Below are 22,555 nucleotides of genomic sequence, written 5' to 3' on the forward strand. Positions count from 1 at the left end.
AACCCAGATGGAAAACTAAGAACCAGAGGGATGTGTAGATCTATCAGCCTTGGGAGATACTTGTGTCTTTCATGGAATGTGCAGTCCTCAGAGTGACGCAAGCAGGGCTCAGTATCTGCCTGATAGATATGAGAGAAAGGCAGGAAACCAGAGCACGTGCAAGATGAAACAGGGCAAAAGGCAGCAAAACGTGGTTCTCATGGAAAATTAGAAGCAGAAAGCAGAGGGATTCAGAAAGGGACTTGTGTTACATTTTTTGTTTGTTTGTTTTGGTATTTTTAATTTTTATTTTACATTGGAGTATGGGTGATTAACAATGTCGTGTTAGTTTCAGGTGTACAGCAAAGTGATTCACTTATACATACACATGTACCTATTCTTTTTCAAGTTCTTTTCCCCTTTAGGTTATTACAAAATATTGAGCAGAGTTCCCTGTGCTATACAGTAGGTCCTTGTTGGTTACCTATTAAATATAGCAGTGTGTATATGTCAATCCCAAACTCCTTACGTTTTAATATTCTATTTAAAATATTGACCTCTTTCAGACACAGAATAACTGAACACGTCATCATTTGCCGAGTCATTTGCAAACAGTTTCATGGGGGTTTGTAGACTTTCTAACTAAGATATGAGCATCTCTATGGGTAGAGATTATTTTTATTACCATTTTTTCTGTATAACATGTACATATATATATATATTAGACCACCTTTTATATACGTATACCTATAACATGTATTTTTCATGCTGTGATAGGCATATAGGAAACATTCGAATACATTTTGATTTATTGCCTAATAATTAAGAACTTCAAGGCACTAATCTGTTTTAGCACATTTTGAAAAAATCTGCAAAACTCATATTCGATGCCTTTCTTCTGTATTTGAGAACCACCCAGATTGAACTTGGGAAGTCTTGAGGGGCCTTCAATCACTCTTTCTTTTTATATGAAGTATATTCTATTTTAATTCTTCTTCCAAAGGAAAAAAAAACCCTCATTTCTCTCTTAGGCACACTATGGAAACAATGGCTCAGAAATCCTCCCCGGGGTGCCACCAAAAATCTGAACTGGGGTTTGAGCCGGGGGGGAGCCAAGAGCTCGGGGAATATTGGGAAGACACACGTGTTGACATTTGGCAGGAGTCTGTACAATATTTCTCCCTCATTTGCCAAAGCAAAAGAAACAAAAAATGGAATTTGGAAGCTTTTGTTAAAAAATCTTGGAACTATTTCTGATGTTTCCTTCTCATTGGAGTGAGGAAGTACTAAAAATTTCTTTTGGCAAAAGAGAGAGGAAACGAAAACAAGGAAAACATTGAGATATAAAAACTATTGTTTCAGAATATCCCAAGCAGAGGCAAAAGGAGAGTAAACACTGACAGCCAGAGGAAAGAAGCCACGTGGGTAACACTTTTCATATTCAGGAACTTGTATTACTTTGGGGGGAAGACAAGCAACTTAAGATCACTGGTGGATCTCAATTTGTGCAACAGATGTGCTCCAATCCCTGGTGAAACAGTTGTTTCCAATAGGTTTCCAATGTCAAATCAAGAATGAGTTTCCACTATATTCAATATCCTGTAATAAACCATAATGGAAAAGAAAATTATATATATGTTTATACTGAATCACTTTGTTGTATACCTGAAACTAACATAACATTGTAAATCAACTACTCTTCAATTTAAAAAAAAGTTTCCATGAAAAAAAATGCACCCCAATAAATTAAGGTGAGTGCATTCTTGGATAAGAAGAAGCAAATATGTCTAGGACCCTGGCCAGGGAAGGCTTTATCATCACTGTCAGAAATCACAAGACCAGCTGTTTAAGTTAATTAAAGAATGTAGCATATTGGTTAAATACCAATGGGAGTGTAAGAAAGTGAGAAAACAGAGCTGGCTGAAGTGGTAAGGGAAGGCTATATGGAAAAGATACGATAGGGGGGCTGAAGTGTTTAAACAATCTGGAGCAAGGCTAGGGAACCAAGCATGATCACAGGAATAACTGGGTAAGGTCACGGGGGAGAGGAAATCCCCAAGGAAACAAAGACACAATTCTGAGTGGAGGTACTGATGGATCAGAAGGCAGTCCACGGTGTAGGGTACGGGGTTAGGCACCCTTAACTACTGAAACAAATACAAAGAGTTCATTTGTAAATTCAGGAGAGACCGTAGCTCATCTGACCTGGAAGAAAAGAGATGGAAAAGCAAGGTAGCAAAACAACAGCGCTGCATGGTTTGCATTCCTCTAAATCACCAGCCTAAGAGTAGACAACAGAACAAGTGGGGATCAGACCACAGAAGATGAAGGGTTAAAGTAAAAGGAAATGTAAAGCATTTTCAACGTCAGGATGTACTTCCCAACTCCAGGTTGCTCTAGTGATAGAATTCCTACCTCATAGCAATGACATGATAATCGGGGGAAAACGCAAAAGAGGTAGACAGTGATTAAGGGGAAAGTGCCGTGTTATCTACCTTTGAAGACCAAGAATAAAATCATGAGGGATGTGAGAGAGACGGCCATGGACCAAACCAGCATCACCTGAGCACATGGCCAGGTCTCATGTTTTCATGGCCTTTGAGTGATGTTAACCACGTGACCAGTGGCATCTGGCCAACAGCATCTGGGCAAAACGGTGTCCATTTCCAGGATGGTCCAAACTCCCTACATGACCCTCCACACTCACTTCCTACCTACTGGCTGGAAGTGAAGGACTTCAAGTCCTATAGGATGGCAGAGCCTCAGGGGAGCCTCAGTCCCCCCATCCTCCATGGAAGCTCCCTAATGAACACTGAACTCTGTGTGAGCAAGATACACACATGCATCTGAGATGTAGCGGTTGGCTTGTTACAGCATCTGGAGATACCTACGCTAACTAACACAAAGAGAAAGACCATGATTTAGGTGACCAAAGCTAACCAGAGCCTGTATACTTGAGAAGAAACAAAAAGAGACCATCTGGGTTGAGGCTGACAGCAGCAAGGTCAGTGTTAAATTAACAAGAAATATGGAGTTAAAGATTGATAGTGTTTCATACAATTAAATTCATCCATTTGACATGTTTGTTGAGTTCTGATGATTTGATAGAGCCATGTGATCATGCAATCTACATGCATGTATATCTGTATGTCTGTATATATGTATAAATATTTTGCTGTCTGTTTCTATGAGTTTTCAGACCTGTACTGATTCAGGTAACCACCCACACAATCAAGATACAGAAGTTTCCTCACCCTCCAAACCTCCCTTGTGTTTCCTTTTGTAGTCAAGACATCTCTCCTCTCAATCCCTAGCAACCACTGACCAATTTTCCATCCCCATACTTTGCCTTTTCCAGAATATCGCAGCAATGGAAGCGCACAATATGTGGCCTTTTGTGGCTGGCTTCTTTCACTTAGCATACTGTCTTTAAAGCCGATTCTTAAGAAATGTTGGTGAGAGGGAAAAATGACACAAAAGTGGTGAAAGTTGGTAACTGATGGATCTGGGCAACTGGTTCATGGAGGTTCATTATTTCATGCTTTCTACTTTCATACATGTTTGGAAATTTCAATAATAAAACGGTTTTAAATTTTGAAAAAAATAATGTCTGTTTCCTCTGGTCGTATATAAGCACTGCTGCTTAAAATGACTCTAAAGACGGGACCTCCCTGGCCGTCCAGTGGTCACGACTCCGAGCTTCCACTGCAGGAGGCACAGGTTTGACACCTGGTCGGGGAACTAAGATCCCACAAGCCGTGCAGCGCGGCCACAAAATAAAGAATAAATTAGTATCTCTTTAAAAAAAAAATTTAAAGAAACCAAAGACCCTGGACTGAGAAAAAGCCTGGACTCATTCAGTCCAGGCCACCTGGTATTGGAATTATGCTGGTATCCCTGCAAGAGGCAGGGAGTAAACAACTGACAGTTTCTAAGTCTGCAATTTTAGGATCTGACTGCTTCCAGCATCTAACGAAGCCAAGGGGCAATGTCCTATTGCAAAAACCAATATTAAACCTTTGCTCCAGCAAAAACCAATATTAAACCTTTGCTCTTTTCCAATCTGAGAATCCCTTAAGTTTCTGATTCAAAGGCTCAATAGAGCAGAAATAGGCCAGTTCCTTCTCTAAGATGAAACTTACCTAAAATGAGGGGACCTACTGTAAACAATGGATTTTACCCCTTTTCCAAGGTGACACAGGTCTGTAAGGAGAAAAGACCTAATTTTAGGCCTGAGTACCGTCACCCCATCAGCCCAGCACAGAGAAAACTCCTGCTGGCAGACTGCGGATGACAGGAGAAGCCTCAAATCTGTGCATCCGAGATCCTCTCCATTTGTACTTGTCTGAAAGATAAGCCCCCCTGAGTTTTCTTTGCTGTTAATATAGTCAAGAGTCTGAGAAGCAGAATTAAAATAAATCTTCCTCAAACCAATGGAAAAGGGCATCAGGTGCTAATTTTGAAGGCATCAAGGAACTGAAATCAGCTTTGGAAAGGGCACATTTTCTGAGCAGCATGTTGGAAATCCTGGCAGCCCTGCCATGGGTTGTCCCTTCTGGCGAAGAAAATGGATAGATCCGCCTTAAGAAAAGGTGGCTTTTCATGCACTTCGATTTTACTTAGGTAGAGAATGTCAGAAACTTTATTTTCTTCTGAGAATGTGTATTCAGTTTCACCAAAGTAACCGATTTTCAGACATCTTTTCCCAACAAATCATGTCTGTAGTAGCACAGCGATTCTCTTGTTTGATTAATTCTTGGTTTAAAAGATACTCCCAGACTGAATTCTTAACTCCACATTTATTTTACATTTTAATCCTAAACCCCATCCATTCTAGAGGAATTTTCCACATAGAATGTGGCGCTGGATTTTATGACACCAGAATCAATATTACTCTCTTATATTCTGGTTGCTTTTAACATTTTGGCCCTCAACAAATAGTTTCCTCCGCTTCTTTTGTTTTCTTTCAACAGTATCTAGAAAGTGGTAATATACTCGTCTTCAGAGCCAAATGAGATTGTCTACCAGTAAGTAACGAGAAATGCCTAGAAAACACCAGGTGATTATGGTAGAAGAATGTAAATCCTGATGAGTCAAAGGATCAGTGAGAGGATGGCTATAAACTTCTTTGAAGATTATTGTGCAGGTGAGAAAGGCAGTCTGGAATTCAACTAATATGTCATTCCATGATAAACAAGAAGGAAAAGTTTCCTTAGGGTAATAATAATAGTCTCAGCCAAGGATGATCTGCGCCGTGAGGAGACATTCGGCAACGGCTGGAGACATCCGTAGATCACAACTGAAGGAGGAGGAGGGCTGCCAGTTGGTAGAGGCCAGGGGTGCTGCTCGAAATCCTACAAGTCTTAGAGCACTGCCCCCCCCCCCACTCCCCACACAGAGACACAGCAAAGAAGTATCCAGGCCAGTCAGTGGAGCTGGGGTTGAGAAACCCTAGCTTAGGATAAGAGCTGGGAAAAACTTAACCACAGAGTCTGAGATGCAGGACCAGAGGTAAAAGGTCGTCCCATTTCCACATCAGCAAAGCTGGGCTCTACCAACACACAGAGAATCTTTTAGCGCTTTTAAATTCGTCATGGTCTTTGGCTTTACATGAATCAAAGCGCTCGATCCCCAGAGACATATGGGGATCGACTATGCGTCAGACACTGCACTGGGGTTTTGAGCATGCGCAAGAAAGGAAAGAGGTCTGCTCACGTGGAGCTCAAAGAGGGAGGAGACCAAAACAGTCAAAGCACAATGACCCAAACAGCTGAATTCCAGGCAGTGGTAAGTTCTATTAAAGAACATAGTAAAAGCAAGATGATGGCGGGAAGGGAGGGACCCTGCTTGAGATGCAACAGTTAAGGAAGACCTACCAATATCTATGTATCTATGTATCGATAGCCGTCAGTCATCCACCCATCCAGGTAACCACTTATTCATGTATCTTTGTATCTGTGTATCTACCTACCTACCTATCCATCCAACCATCCATCCATCCATCCATCCATCCTTTATATCTATTTATCTGTCTTCATCATCATCATCATCATCTATCGATCATCTATCTATCTGCCTTTCCATCCATCTACACTACCCCTTCTTTTGCCCTCACTTTTCTCACCTAATGTTTTGGAAAACTTTCATATCACAAAAGCTATATAGTTTTCTGTGAATAGTATTATGCTAATGTAAAATAACCAATATCCCTTTAATGAGCACTTCAGTGATCTGCAGATATTGTTCTATTATCTTCTGCATTGAACGGCGTGGAATGTTACTGCGGAAAAGTCTACAAACAGCCTGAATTTCTTCCCCTGGTAAATGACAAGTGACTCACTTTTTCCTTACAAAGCATTTTGAAATCTGGCATGTATCACTCACATACACACACACGTACATAAGTATACATAAAGCATTAATTGAAATTAGATGTATGTAGTATAAAGAAAAGAATATATATCACAAATGAACAGTTTAAAAGACAATAGTAAACACTCTTGTACTAGCGCCCAGGTCACGAACTAGAATATACCCAGTATCTTTGAAGCCCCCTGCATGTTTCTCTCCATTAATACCCTCATTCTCCCCACTGAGACCTATTATTCTTAATTTTGTGTTCATCTCCTTGTCATTTTTTATAGTTTTACCTAAATGAATGTATATATCCATCATCCATGAATACTTTGTTGTTAATGTATGCCTAATTTTTAATATTTGCATAAATGTATTTTTCTGAATCTTTCAATTAAATATTTTATATCAGAGATTACCCATAGGAATGTAATTGAATCATTTTCATGAATGTATAGGAGTCCATTGTAGGAATATGTCAACATTTATTTATCCATTATCCTCTCAACGGTCATTTGGGACATTTCCAGTTTTTTGCTATTAAAACAGCACTGCTATGAATACTTATGTATGCCTTCTGGTAAACAAATACAAGAGTGTCTCTAGATTCTATACTTTAGAAGTGGAAATTTCGGGTCATAGTGTATGCATATCTTTGACATTGCTGGGTGTATTTCCTAAAAAGGCGGCACCAATTTTGCCCACCAGGAATAAATGAAGGTTTCCTTTGTTCCACATTCTCTACAACTTGTGGTATTATCAGGCTGCCTGACTTCTGGCAACCTGGTGGATATGAAATTGAAATGTATAATAGTTTTAATTTGTTCTTCTCTAATTTCTAATGAGATGGAGTATCTTTTCGATTTATTGGCTACTTTGTGTTTTTTCTTCTGTGAAATGTCTGCTCATTTTTTTACCCATTTTTCTTTTTGGTTATTTTTCTTAATGAATTAGAGGCATTCTTTATATATTCTGCATCCTAATTCTTTGTTGGTCTTGATGTGTTATAAATACCTTCCCCCAAATTATGGTTTTTGATATAAAAAAGTACTTCTTTTAAAATATAGTCAACTGTATTAATTTTTCCTTTGTGGTCAGTGTTTTGGTGTCTTGTTTAAAGAAACCTTTTCCTCTCAGAGCTTGGAAAGGTATCTTTTAGTATTTTCTTCCACATTGATTTCTTTTTTTCCTTTGAATAACAAATTGATCTGAAATTGATGTCTAAGAGATCTGATTCCTTTTTTTCTCATTTGGATAATCAATGTCTCAGTGTCATTTCTGGAAAATGCATCCCTTCTCACTGATCTGCAATTGTAGTTCCCTTACACAAAATCTCCTTTTTCTGTTCATTATTCTATATACCTGTTGCGTTCTGCTATCACACTGTTTGAATATCTATGACTTTCAAATAACCCATCTATATTTTTCTTCTCTTTAGTGAGCCACCGATTCTTGACCGTTTGATCTTCATATAAATTTAAAAATCAACTTGTCAAGAAGTTGATTTGCATTGGATTGGAATTGCATTGACTCTACAGATTAATATGGGGAGAACTGTACACCTTTCTATCTCTGAACATGGCATATCCTATTTCTTCAGTTTTTTGTGAATAGTTGTTCTACCTGAATGATTAGCTAATTAGCAATATGACTGAAATTTCATAATTAGGATATGTCTTGGCAATGATTTTCGTTACTCATTTTTTTCTGTAACACAGAATACCTTCAGATCTACAGATTTAACTATTCCTTAATTTTAGGAAAAAATGTATTTGTGAATAAATTTTTTTGGTTCATTTTGTGGAATTCTTAGCTCTAGGACAGTAATCATCCTTATATTGGATTAACTTTCTTCTTCTCTTCTTCCAAGTTCTTTTTTTATATAAATTTATTTATTTTATTTATTTATTTTTGGCTGTGTTGGGTCTTCGTTGCTGCGCGCGGGCTTTCTCTAGTTGTGGCGAGTGGGGGCAACTCTTCGTTGCGGTGCGTGGGCTTCTCATTGTGGTGGCTTCTCTTGTTACAGAGCACGGGCTCCAGGCACATGGGCTTCAGTAATTGTGGCTCGCAGGCTCTAGAGCACAGGCTCAGTAGTTGTGGTGCACAGGCTTAGTTGCTCCGTGGCATGTGGGATCTTCCCAGACCAGGGCTCGAACCTGTGTCCCCTGTGTTGGCACGTGGGTTCTTAACCACTGAACCACCAGGGAAGCCCCCAATTTTTTTTAATCTTTGCATTTCCCTAGCACTCACCAAGATTATCTCCATCTTTTCTATATATGCCAATAATTCCTCTTTAAACTATGTCTATTCTGTTCCTTGTTTTTAATTTCTATTTTGCACAGTTTGGATCTTCAATTCATGTATTAGCTCTTTGGTCTACCTTATTATCTTTGTCATTATTTCCTTTTTATATTTTAACTCTTCATTTATTAAGTTCATGTTCTTTTAAAAAAATTTTCTACCCATTTAAACACTCACAGAAAAAAAATACTTTTGGTTTATGTTACTTCCCAAATAAATTCTTCCTCTCTCTTATATCGTTGTATTTCCTTCCTTCCTTCCTTCCTCCCTCTTTCCCTTCCTTCCTTCCTTCTTCCCTTCCCTTCTGCAATATATTTACATAGATGGACTGCCATTTCTCTTGTAATCTGATTCATGCCCAACTTGGACAACTCTGGTCCACACCCAGGCCTTCTATTTGTGTAGATAGAACATGAATGAGTTTCACTCAACATGCATTATCTTACAAAATATACACCAACACCTGAGTTTTCAACAGCCTGGGGTCATGGAGAGAGAAGGACAGTTCAGGCAGGGCTTTGATGGATGGAATTAGGACCTGTTCCCCCTTTATGCAGTTTTTCAGATGCTCCGTGCCTGAGTCCACTCAACGCTTTGCGTGTGTGCGTGCGTGTGTGTGTGTGTGTGTGTGTGTGTGTTGAGATGGGAAAACGGAAAGGGAGAGAGGGTCAGTATTGTATTTCTTCCATCTGCTTGGAATAACCTTGGCCTTCAGATTACATCGCCGATTCATCTCTGGGTCTGGGATCCTTGCTTTCGATAAAGACAAGCATCCCTGGATGATCTCTTTTATCATCAACAATCCTTCCACTGCCCAAAATGGGAACAGAAAAGAAATACGAACACTGATTTTTCACCTTTGCATAAGGAGTTCACAGCCTGAAGAGGAAAAAATATTATCTTGCCCCTCTGTGTTCTCTTTCTTCTGCCTTTGGCTCTTTCCAAATTTGTTATCATACTTACGATGTTTTCTGTTTGGGTAAATTCATTTCTGCATTGCTTACAACCCTTCTGCCTTTGCTCCCAGTTGGGGTTGATACAACTGACAAACCTTCATGATTGTCTCTGCTTCTGGTACAATATGGAGTTGACCGGAAAAGATATTCTGCTTTCATAAAAATTATCTTTTCAAACAGCTACACCCACAGGGTCAAGTCAGGGAACAGAAACCAGAGCAGATAACTGACCAGAAGCACTTTAATACAGAGGACTAGTCACAGAGGGGCTGAAATTGCTGACAGAACAACTAGATGATGGTGATGCAGCCCTGATATAAGTAACTGCAGGAAGTCTTTTCTCCTAGGTTCAGAAGGACAAAGCAAGGAGGGGGGACCATAAGAGGTCAACGGCAAAGTCTCCCTGTAGGATTTGGAGCCATGGTACGAGGTGCCTGGCGGGAGCTGGAACCACAGGTGGGCGAGCTTTCTGGCCTGAACAGGGACCAGGGAGCAAGAGAGAAAACTATCCCGCCTTCTCCCATCTTCCCGGCCTCAAGATTCCTGCCATTGGGTCCCATTGGCCGAACCCATCAGAAGCCAGACCTGGTAGTGTAGGGCATCTGGGAAATGCAGGCGACAGAGGTGGACCTACTGAGAGTCACAGCAGAGCAGGAGAAGGGTGAGCAGTAAACCGCAGAGCAAGCAGCCCCAGTGCATCACCTCTGTCCTCTCGCAAGTAGAGCTTGCTGGCGAAATCTTCTATGATTGCTAATTACTTACTACTGCAGCTAACAAACTACCCTAAAACTTAGTGCTTTAGGACACCACCATTCTGTTATACATCACTTTTTACGTACCAGGAATCTGAGCAGGGCTCAGCTGTGAGGTGTGTCTGCCCCACCTGGAATTGGTGCGGTCCCCTGGTGGTACTAAGCTGCCGGCTGGCTGGCCTACAGCAGCCAAGACAGCTTCACGCACGTGTCTGGGGCCTGGGCAGGAACGGCTAGAAGATGGGGATCACCAGGTCCCCCCTCTCTCCATGCAGCGTCAGAGCTTCTCATGGGATCTCCCAGAAGACGAGCTGGACTTCTTACAGGCGGCTCTGGGCTCTAAAAGCAAGCGTTCCTGGAGACCCAGGTGGAGAGTCACAGCTTCGTAGAGTGTCTAGCCTCAGAAGTTCCAGATCCTCACTTCTGCTATATTCTACTTGCAAAGCAATACACTGAGGCCAGATTCAAGGGGCGAGGGGTAGGGAAGAGCATCTAAGTATTTAAGCCATGTTCAGGTGTCATCTCTCTTCAAAGAGGCTTTGAAGGAGGGGAAACTGCACACTTGCGGTCAGATGCACTACGTTGATTTTTGAACCTACATCACTCAGCTGATTTCTGTCTTACTCTTGAGCTGATGCCTTCCCCAGGCCTCTGTGTGTTGATGCCGGAATTTTTTTTGCTGGAGTTTTAAAAATCAATTTACTTGCATACCCTCAAAATTGGGAGAGAGAATTCTGACAACTGGGTCCGCTCTCCTGTCTCCTACCAGCAGGTGCTGAGTCAGTCCCTTTCCTAAGTGATCCAAGAAAATGCCTCTTCAGCAGCTTTGAACACGCTCCTTCGTTTGTTTCTTCTTCATCGTTTAAGTCGGAGGTGACCTGCTCCTTGCGTTAACGTGGTCCTCTTTCAGAATGAATTGACACTGCTCAGTGTGAAGTGACCTGAAGTCATCTGTTTGCATTTCAGCTGATACCTGATGCATCCCTTGGTTGACTGGTTATTTCCTAAATGCCTGATCTGGGGCCATGCAATCTGCTCAAGGCTCACCTGTCGTCTTTCGTTTACACCATCAACACCTGGAAAGGTAAGAGCCCAGAGACTGAGGCTCAGTGACCTTCGATGACCTTCCCAAGGGTGCACAGGCAGTGAGGATGCCAAGATAGGTGCCCGTGGTCCTGGCTCCATGTCCTCTTCTCTTCCTCATGAACCCCTGTGGTCTCCAAGAGGTCTGCCCCCTGGATCTGAAATTGCCATTCCTCGTGGTAATGATCAGTGTCTGAAGTGCCTGCAAGGGCCCACAATAATCCACCTAGCATCCTTTGGAGCTCTTTACTCTGCAGCGACTGGTAAGCCTGACAGATGCTCATGATGGTGGACACACCTTCAACTGTCTATGCTCCAAAGCACTGTCTTAAGTTGGCATCTTATCCTGCCAAACAGACCCCCCATGGTCTCTCTCACAGCACCGACCACTCAGTACAGGGCTGGGTCCGTGTCTCTTATTTGCTGTCACATCCCCGGCACCAAGCTTCACACTCAAGAAACGTCTGCTCAATAAGGGAAATGTTTCAGGTAATTCATTCTCTTAAGTGCTTTTAAAAAGAATGAGACTTAGGAGTATCGGTGTCTACCTTCCTGCCTCGCATTGATGAAGAGGGATTTTCCAAAACACGGGTTCTGGGATATAGGTCAGCGAGGGCGAGTTCTCTGGACCTCAAAGGAAATGTGTTATGAGCTCTAGGGCGTCTGTCAAGTTATTTACCTCTTGTGTTTCTGTGTCCAGTTCTGGAAAACATAGGTGATAAAAGCACCTACTTCGTGGGGTTGTTCTGAGGATTAAATGCGTGAAAAATATTTTAAGCACTGAGAAGAGTGTCAGACACAAATAGATACTTAATAACTGCTGGCTATTATTATTACCATTATTATTATATTCAGCTATCTCCCCAAACTTCCTGGACCCAGCACATCATTCCTGTGTTCCCACAAGTAACCCAGAAGAGGTACAGAGAAATCACATCTGAAGGTGCTGGGGAAAGGATATGAAGACATTCCCTCAACGGCCTCTGTGGCCAGCCGACCAAAGACCACCTTGGAAATGGAATCTCCATGGATACCAAATGAATGAACAGATGACACTGAAGACCAAAACCCATCCCCAACTCCTCCCCACCCGGCGTTGTGTAATCCTCTACCATCTCCCCACTCCTTACCACCCCGGAACACAGAAATGTGCTTGGGGGCAGGGAGAGGCTGTAACACTCTGAAATGGCTGAGTGTTCTCACCCAACATGTATCTACTTTTGCTCACCCAGATTTGCAGACCCAAATTCACACCAGCCGTCAGAGCAATCAGCTGGGTACAGCCGTGATACACTAGTGAACCCAGCCTTTTCCCTCCAGTGGCTTTCAGTCTGGTTGAAAAGGAGACTGTCAGGTGGGTCTACCATGCAGGGGATGTGATAAGGTCCTTACACAGCGATGAAGGTCAGCTCAAGGTTACAGAGTATAAACAGCAATGACCAGAAGCTGGCACAGCCAAAGAAGATCACAGAGAGCTTTGGTTGCAAGACTTCGATCCCCAGAACCTCTTCAACTTAAAACTGCAAGTTGGTACCCTTGGATCAACATCTTCCCTTTCCCCCCTCCCCCCAAGCCTCTGGCAGCCATCCATCTCTTCTCTGTATCTGCGAGCTTTTGTGAGGCTCCACATGTGAGCGATAGTATACAGAATCTGTCTTCTCTGACTTACCTCACGGAACATAATGCCCTTGGGGTTCACCCATGTTGTTGCAGAAAAGACAGAAATCACTATCTCGAGAGGTATCTGCTCCCTGCTGCTCACTGCAGTGTTATTCGCGATGGTCAAGACATGGAAACAAGCTGAGTGTCCACAGTGGATGAATGGATAAAGAAAATGGGATGTATATCCACAATGGAATATTATCCAGCCATCAAAAAGAAGGAAATCCTTCCACGATCTTCTAGAACTCCCAGCCCTGCCAAGTTGGCCAAAGTCAAGTTCTCTTGCTCATGAGATAAGCCTCCCACTAGAACATGGGAAAGAGATTCAGTGAAACCTCAGGCAACTTGCCCAGCACCAATTTGGGAGCACAGCTGGTGCCACCGTTGGTACCTTCCTCCTTTCTTGTCTTCCCCCAAGAGGATCAGAGCCGTCAACCTTGGTCAAAAAAAAGTATCGCTAGAAAGGAACCATAGCTGTCAGGTGATGGAGGGATTCTTGAGTTGGAGGCCACTCTGGATTAACATCTTGAAATGTGTGAAGCCCATGAAGTTGTGTGCAGAAAGGCTGTGTGTATTGTTACACAGTGGAGTTTGCACATACATGCATTAAACAATGTGACTCAATTATACAGAGTGGGGGGCACAAGGGACTGAGAGAGACAGAGAGAGAGAGAGAGAGAGAAGGTGATTTAAATAGTTAAATTTCTAACTTGACTATTCTACTCAGTAAGCATAGCCCAGGAGAGCAAGAAGGATGACACGAACCCGATGGCTCCCAACTCCAGCTGCACGTCCGAATCTCCTGGACACCTTTTTCAAAAGACTAACACCAGACACAATATTGTAAACCAACTATACATCAATTAAAAGCAACAATAATAAAAGAGATAATGAAAAAGATTGAAGAACCATTTTTTTTTAATCTGTTCACAGTACAGCTTTAGATTTCCGTTACCTTAAGGTATATGAACTGTTAATAATAGACTGATAAATTACTTAAAGAAACTCATGTGCAGGCATTTAGTTTCATGGGTATTTTTGTTACTAAATGAAATACTAACACCAAGGCTTCACCCCAGACCGGTGCTGGGGCCAGAGGACCTTAGGAGCAATCACCACTGGAAGCAGTGGTCTCAGCTCATCTCAGCTCCTGGTCCCTCTTACAGCACAAGTACCCCTAATACAGCTGCCCCTGACCCTTGTTATTTTGTATACATGACATGGCCTTGAAATAGACCAACTCTCTCACCTCAAGTCTAACAGAAGAACCTGCTCTCTGGCCCCTCCCTTAACAGAAGGTACATGGAGTTGACTCATGGAACCAGTGACAGCCATTCGATCCCCCAGTAGCTGACGGGTGTCCAGGGCGGGCCAGGTAGTGTATGAGAAAGGAGGAAAGGGCAGCAAGCAGACCGAAGTTTCTGCCCTCTTGCAGCACGCATTCAAGCGGAAGTAAAAACGTGTGGCAGGTAACAACTTAAGGGATTTTCCACAAAAGTTGGACTCTACCCAGTGTTCCCTTCATTCTAAACTGGGAAACCTCCCTCTGCGTAAGAGCTGAGTTTTTTCCCGACAAGCACAATCATAGTTTTTCACTTGCAGGGGCGATTTTATCCCCGAGGGGACATTAGGAAAGAGCTGGACCCATCTTGGGGTATCAAAATTCGGGGCTGTGTATACAGTGGGTTGAGGCCAGGGGTGCTGCTAACCGTCCCACAATGTACAGACCGGACTGCCCCTCACAGCAAAATATCATCTGATCCAAACGTCAACAGCCAAAGGCTGAGAAATGTCTACTCCTTTGGATTATAACCCATTGGATTATAACCCAAACCGTAAAGTAAATATCCAGATGCCCTTACTGAAATAAATGAATGATTGAATAAATAAATACATGAGGGAGAATAAACACATTTCACCTGCAGGATTCCAAAACAATTTACGTAAATATACCACCCACAAGGAGGCAGAGTGGAATTCCATAATTGTGAGCTGCAGATCATCACTTCCTTCTGGAAAATACAGTATAGGGAGTGCAGAAAAAAGCAACTTTACAGACGAAAAACCCGAGAAATACCACCCCAGCCAGCGACCAAATTTCACAGCAACAGTGATTAAGTCATGTTGGGAGTACGTGTTCTTGATACAATGCAATGAAAATGGCATTTTTTGTTTGTTTGTTCTTGAAAATCCCAATTGGCTTTTATTTCAAGATGATGGGGGAATAAAAAAGAGCACAGAGATACACCTGATGTCTTTGTGCCTTTACCTGCGCTGTCCCCTTTGCCTGAAATCCCTTTTTTTTGGCCCATAAATCCACTACATAATCAACAAGGACCTACTGTACAGCACAGGGAACTCCACTCAATATTCTGCAACAACCCATATGGGAAAAGAATCCAAGAAAGAACAGACACATGCATATGCACAACTGAACCACCCCACTGCACACTCAAAACCAACACAACACCGCAAGCCAACTACACTCCAATCAATACAAAACAAAAATCAAATTAAAAAAAAAACAAAAAAAACCCCACTACATACTCTCCACTCCCCCAGGGCCAGGTCTCACTCTATCATGCTCCTGTCCCTCAAATAGGACAAATAGGACTCATCTCTCCTTTTTACTCATCTGTATACTTCCTGACATCCTCAATAAATGCTTCTTCAGCGGAAAGGTGAAAGAGAATAAAGGGGATGATTTTAAACTCCTGTGGTTTGCAGACGAATACAAAAACAACACTTTATCTCTGTGCTGTTTTACCCCCAAGCCCATTACTTCGGTCTAATCACGAGGAAAACATCAGATAATCCCAACAGAGGGACATTCTTCAAAAAGTCTGAACCGGAAGTCTCAAAGCTATCAAGATCAACAGAAACAAAGCAAGTCTGAGAAATAGTCACAGTCAAGAGTAGTTAAAGACATGATGACTAAATGTACATGATATCCTGGGTGGGAGCCTGGAACAAAAAACGGGTCATCCGGCAAAGACTAAGGGAATGTGAATGAGTGTGGACTTCAGTGAATAATAATATTGGTGCACTGATTGTGACAAATGAATCAGGCTAACGAAAGATGTTAATTACAGGGGGAAACTAGCCATCAGGCACTTGGCATTGTCCTGTACTGATTTCACAACTTTTTTTGTAAATCTAAATATATTGTCAAACAGGAGGTTTATTGAAAAAAGACAGAATGCCCTCCTTTCTCTGTCTGCCTCTCAACTCCACTCTGCTCCAGAAGCAACTCCCTTAATTCCCACCTTAATTAATTCCAACTCCCTTAACTCCCTTAATGACAAATGGAGACGCAGCGCCAGGCACAGATGTCACGGACCTGTGCAGGGTTTCGAGATACCCAACTTCATCCTCTTCTTTTTTTTTTTAAATTATTTATTTATTTATTTATTTTTGGCTGTGTTGGGTCTTCGTTTCTGTGCGAGGGCTTTCTCTAGTTGCGGAGAGCGGGGGCCACTCTTGATCGCGGTGCGCGGGCCTCTCACTATCGCGGCCTCTCCCGTTGCGGAGCACAGGCTCCAGACACGCAGGCTCAGTAGTTGTGGCTCACAGGCCCAGTTGCTCCGCGGCATGTGGGATCTTCCCAGACCAGGGCTCGAACCCGTGTCCCCTGCATTGGCAGGCAGATTCTCAACCACTGCGCCACCAAGGAAGCCCATTCTCTTCTTAAAAGTACCCAGTTTTCTCGGAGGGAAATACTGCCTCCCCGGGATATGCTCTTAGTGAAAGATGATTCCAGGAGCCCACCTCTCATTCTGGAAGCCACACCAGCTCCCTCTCCTACCCAGGGCACAGACAGCAAGTAGGTATGTGAGCCACTGGGAGCTTCCCAAGAGTCTTTGCACCTTTGGTTATAGTAAGAACAGAAGGAACTTTTGAAGGAATTCGTTGTGCCGGGCCGGGGAGGGGTGCTGGGCAAGAAGGCTGTTGCATCTACACCAAGGTTATCGTCCCCCTCCCACCCTGTGCATTGCCAAGGCTAGTGCCCCCGTGCCTTATTAATTCTTGAGACCCAAAATATACATCCAACTAACCTTTCATGTATTTATTTTCTTAAATTAGCAGGCTGGGATTTATGGCCTGCAGCTAAGAATATTATTGGCTACACCAGGGCATAGTTTACCTGAAACAGAATAAGGAGAGATCTTTTCCTGGTCCAAGGCAGGTTCAAAAGCTACATCATTCAAGTGAATCAAGTTCAGGGCCAAACCACCTCAAACCACCACATATTATTTCTAACAATTGACATTCCCAAACCACCAAAGAATATCTTTTGAGGCTTATCAACCCCAGGCCCACTTTGTCCCCTTGTCAAATATTCTTACTTTATTCTCTTTCTCTTTTGTTTACAACTCTTATCTTTGCAAGAATATCTACTTGGTAATAATGCCTTATTCGGAGATGGCCTTAGATCTGACCACAGTCTGGGCACGAGATTCTTAACAAACTCTTGAGTATTTAGCGTGTAAAACTGTAAAGACTTCAGCAAAGTATATGTATTGGTTAATAATTAACAATATGTCCATTCATTCACTCATTTAACCAATCTAAGCATATCTCTGACTTTGAGAAAAGCACCCAGGCATCTGAGTGCCATGCCTCTGTTCTGGACCTTTCCATCTGCATTTCCTGGAGTATCAGGGAACCAAGCTAATGCTATGCAAATATTTGGCTCCAGGCTCACATTCAGATCTGACAACCAGACTCCTTTGAAATTGACTTCCAGTGGGAAGAAGCAACCAAAAACTAGGTGGGAAAGATGAGCAAGAAAGAGCTTTCGAGGCCTTTGATTCTCCGGACACATAATCAGGTGATGAGAGACCTAGGATGCTTCTGACAGTAGCTCTCTGTCGGGGAAGGAAAGGAGATGGGGTGGTGAGAACACGCAAGAAAGGGTCCAAGTGCTCTGGGATGCTTCTGTTGTCCACTGGAAGGAAAACATTTTCTGAAATTAAAAGGGATCCTTAGACGTCTAAAGAACAAAAGCGTTTTGCTTTTCTTCCTTTGTGGAGGTCTGCTTTGGAAGACTCGAGCTCCAGGAGAGAACAGAACTTCTAAGATGACAAAGAGTCCCATCCCGGTTTTCCTCTGTGCAATGGTTAATGCACACGCGTGCGCACTCCCAGCTATTTTTGTAAATTGCCCTTACGGATAATTTGCACGACAAATCTTGTTTCCCAGGATGGAAGCCGAGCCCCTGTGTGTAGCCACAGAGATCAGAGGTGCAGAAGTGACAGGAAGGTGGCAGTAGTTGGTCAAACACTGCCTGCAGCAGGAGTCCTGTTGGAGGCAGGTACTTTGGTCCCCCCTCCACCCTGGCCATCCTTAAGTGGTGAGGGAAGTCCTGCTGACAGCGGATCTATGAAACATTAGCCCAGCTCTGGACCTCATTAGCACTGTCACCGCTGAGTCTAGGAACAAGTCACCATTGCTGAGGAAAGCACCCAAGGATACTTGGCTGGATCCTTCAGGGTTATTTACAGCAGATGGCCAGACAGAGCAGGCCCGTGCTAATTCTAAATATTTGGAAGCTATGCTGAACGAGTGTCAAATTGGCTTCACTAAAAAAGATACACAGTTTCATTATTTTCTAATTAGGAGAATTCTGACTAAAGGCTAAAGACATTACCAGATCCAGGTTTCCCATCAGCTGTTTTCATAAACAGATAAGACTCATTCCTAATTAGAGAGCATGTTAAGTATTCAACAGGCACATTATTAATGCCAGCCTTTAACAAGACAGAAAGTGTGCCACTTTACCAACTTAAACACACATTCATGAAATATTTACTGATTTACTATTGTCTTAACTGGAAAACTGATATTTTAAAAACAGCTTTCTAATTGATGGCCTCTGAACACATACACTTTGGCTCTACATCCAAAATTTTCCAATCTTTTGACTTGTAAGTGGAGCCACCCAATCTAGATGCTTCAAAGGTGCTTCTTCCTTAATCTGCAGAGACTTGGATCCTTTAGATTATGTAGCCCAGGAGCACATTTCTCTTGGCCGTGTCGCAGCTTGCCGATGACAAGGCAGCCCTCAGGACTCCGAGGAACACCTTAGTGGGCAGTGGATTGTGGTCGGATGCACAGCTTTTTGTGAAATTTAATTCTACATATATAACCGATTCCCAAAAAAACCGATGCGGATATCATCTCCTGGAGAGTTAACACTTTAAGAGATTCTGGTTCGTAAACCTGGGTCCAGGAAATCAACAATCAGTAGTTGGCAAACAGAAAAAATGTCGGAATATGAAATTGTGTGATTTCCCCTTATTCAAACCTTGAGTTTCCATCAGCAAAATATTTCTCTATATAAACAGCCATCTCCACGAAGAATATTATATAAGAGTGTTGAGCCTGGGAAAACCAAGCACAGAGCTAGCACACCAGCCAGAGGGCCCATGACCAGCTCAATCTAGGTCTGATTTCTGAAGAACAGAAAGGAGAGATCATGAGGGCTCAGACCCACAGATGTGTTTATGTGCCCTAAATCTCTGTGCTTAATCCCCAGATGCACCTCCAACCCCAGCCAAAGGTTTTACCTTCCAACCATCAGCCAAGTTCAGTCATGAGGTTAATGCTGTCTATTGGTTTCTGGTTCTTCAGTTGAGATTAAAAGGGAATTCCCAGCACTAGGTCACAATCAACAAAACTGAAATGTGCAAAGTATAAGCAAAAGAATGACTCTTTTCTTAAACTCACCCACCCCTTAACAAACACAGAAAGAAAGACGTTTTTTAAAAAACAGAAAGAAAGAACGGGAGAGGGAAAAGAGGGCTGATCATTACTGGATGAACTTTAAAAACCAACATATAAATGTGTGCCATGTCCACGAACACTCCTATGTTGAGAGGACGTAAACGAATCTGATTAGATGGCACTTCAGATCAAGTTTCTGGAGTATGCAGCAATGTCAGGACTTATTTAGTGACCTCACAACACTGATACCAAATAGCTGTTACAATCAGACTCATCTGTGTTTAAAACAAATGAACCAAAAAACTGTTATGAAAATCCAGTCAAGCCAAGGCAAGTAGCTTTCCTCCCATACTACATTCCAAAGAGAAAACGCACTCAATTCTTCTTCCCAAAGCTCACAGTACTCATTTTAAATGCCTCGTCTTTGGTATATTCTTATATAACACACTCGACGAATTCTAGCGGATAGCCTTCACACTTTTTGCTCTTTTATATTTTGGACACTAAGCTCTATCTCCAGAGAGAAACAAAATGATTACTCTGAGGTTGGTACCATAGAGCGCACTAAGAACTCACAGGTTCGGAAGAGATTTTGAGTTGGCACAGCTGCATCCCCTATCCTTGCCGACAACTGCTGCCATCCCATTTGCAGGCTCATTTCAACTGTGAGCCATTTATCCTAAAACCTGCTGAGAACCGCCTGAGCCAGGGCAAGGGCAGAACCTCAGCCTCCCGGGCTTTTCTGGGATGGCCCGGAAAACCTATGAATAAGAAGGTCTTCACCGCCCCGCTGCCAACCCGGAGAGATCCAGCTGGTCTCTCGATCTGACAGTGAACACGGAGTCTGTAAAAACTGCAAGGACGCTTCTACCCCAGACAGCGCTAACACAGCTCTCCGGATCAAACAGACGGGGTTCCCAGAAGCACCCTCTGATCTTGGAGATGCTACAGGGAGATACTCCCAATGAACTCACCTCAGTGTGAAGCGGTCCTCGGTGGAGTTTTTGGAGATGGAGACGGGAAACGTCAGCACATCTCCCTGCCTGACCGTCTTGGGCACGTACTGCACGGCCACGTGGTTGTCCAAACGCAGCTCTCTCAGGGGCGGCCGGCTCGGGGTCTGGTAAAGAAAAACGCTCCCGATCCTCTGCAAGGGAGGCCCCGACTCATCGAGGTCGCTGCGGCCCGTCCGCATCCCTCCGGCTCTCCTGGCGCAGTCTCCGCGCTCGTCCCCGGGCTGCAGGGCGTAGTAGAGCTCCACGGGGCTGCCCTCGGGGGGCTCGGGCGACTTCTTCCTCCCGGCCACCACCGTGGGGGGGCCGAACCAGCCGGCCGGGAGCTCCAGCTGCGCCACGCACAGCCCCAGGGCGCCCTGCAGCCGGCAGCTGCCCCTCACCTCCCGGGTCTCCCGGAAGGCGAACACCCGCAGGCAGGGCAGCCTCTGCGCGGGGCCGGCGTCGTCCCAGTCCCTGCCCACCACGTGGAACAGCACCTGCACGCGGGGCCGGCTCAGGGAGACCTTGTCCCGCAGGATGTGCGCTTTCAGCTTCCAATTCAGGGAAAACGTGCTGGTGAATCCAAACGGGCTGGAGGGCAGCATCAAGTCCTGGGGTACCACCTGCTCGATGGTGAAAGGCCCGTAGCTGGCATTCAGGACGGGGAACCTCTTGGATTTGTAAATCAGAAAGGACTCCACGCGCGACTGCAGACTGGAGTTTCTCATGATGTCCTGGTTGGCTTCCTTCAGGAAGAAGGACACGTCCGCATGGTGGATGTGGTAGGTCACTGGGAGGTAGGTGGGCAGCAAGGAGAACCTCTGGATGCTTTCCAGGATGCCTCGGCTCGCCACCACTGTCGGAAGGAAGCAGGGTTCAGGGGTTAGAAACTCCAGGGCAAGGGTACCAATATTTCACACCTCTTCGCACCTCCCGCCCTTTATACGGACTGCCTTGTCTTCGCACTAATTACGCAATTCTTTATCCAAAAGGTCTTACTTAAATCAACTCATCTTATAGGAAATATATTTCTTTAAAAAAATTGATGCCACTGGAGTAGACAACAGGCATCATTGGCCATGCATAGAAGCTAAGTGTGCACATAAATAAATTTCAAATCACGCCTTTAATTTTCAGCTAGCGGTCCTGGTGCCTTTAGGAGGCGATGGGTTATGCCTAAGACTTGTTCTCTTTTCGTTAAAGGGAGAGATCCTCATGAGAAAGGTCTTAAGAATGTGCGGGCATCCAACAGAGAAGGGCATTCCCGTTAACTCAACCAGATGGACCAAGATTGGAAACGAGAATGACTTTCTCAGCATGTGGTTTGAGGCTGTGTCCATATCCTACCCAATACTATTTTATGTTCCACCAGATACACACGCTGCACATAAGGACACACTGACCATCGGGAAATGATAAAGGACGTTAAGGTGGGCAATCACGTATCACTTGGACATCACACACTTTCCTGGGGGTTAAGCTGAGAGATGGAGAGAAAAGACCTCGGAAGGATAATGCTAGGAGGAAACCTCCAGAAACAGATGAGATGAGCTGACCACGTCATGTCGGGTCCATGTGTCCCTAGAACCCAAGAACCAAGGGAAGCCCGTCACTCATCCTTCGTGAAAGCTATGTTGACCCCAATGCACAGAAAGCATTCTTTTTTCTTTTTTCCTTACTAAGCATATCCCTCCCTCAGGGGGAACATTCCAAAATGTTATTTTTACATTGTGCCTTATATTCTGGA

General features: G+C 43.6%; 1 protein-coding gene, 1 long non-coding RNA gene and 1 pseudogene across 3 annotated transcripts in view; 1 reads left to right on the top strand and 2 right to left on the bottom strand.

The window, feature by feature from the left end:
* The window catches only part of TMEM132D (transmembrane protein 132D), a 679,902-nt gene that overhangs the window by 478,381 nt on the left and 178,966 nt on the right, over positions 1-22,555 (bottom strand). The window contains exon 2 of the mRNA XM_082353214.1: positions 20,788-21,664. Within this exon, the coding sequence (XP_082209340.1) occupies positions 20,788-21,664 (877 nt within the window). The remainder of the gene's footprint in view (positions 1-20,787; positions 21,665-22,555) is intronic.
* The window catches only part of LOC309610394 (cytochrome c oxidase subunit 6A1, mitochondrial pseudogene), a 571,916-nt pseudogene that overhangs the window by 297,696 nt on the left and 251,665 nt on the right, over positions 1-22,555 (bottom strand). The gene's annotated exons all lie outside the window — the stretch shown is intronic.
* LOC309610411 overlaps positions 1-22,555 on the top strand; it is a 334,801-nt gene that overhangs the window by 292,121 nt on the left and 20,125 nt on the right. The gene's annotated exons all lie outside the window — the stretch shown is intronic.

Source organism: Balaenoptera borealis, assembly GCF_965194805.1.
Source record: "Balaenoptera borealis genome assembly, chromosome: 14".
Classification (NCBI taxonomy): Eukaryota; Metazoa; Chordata; class Mammalia; order Artiodactyla; family Balaenopteridae; genus Balaenoptera; species Balaenoptera borealis.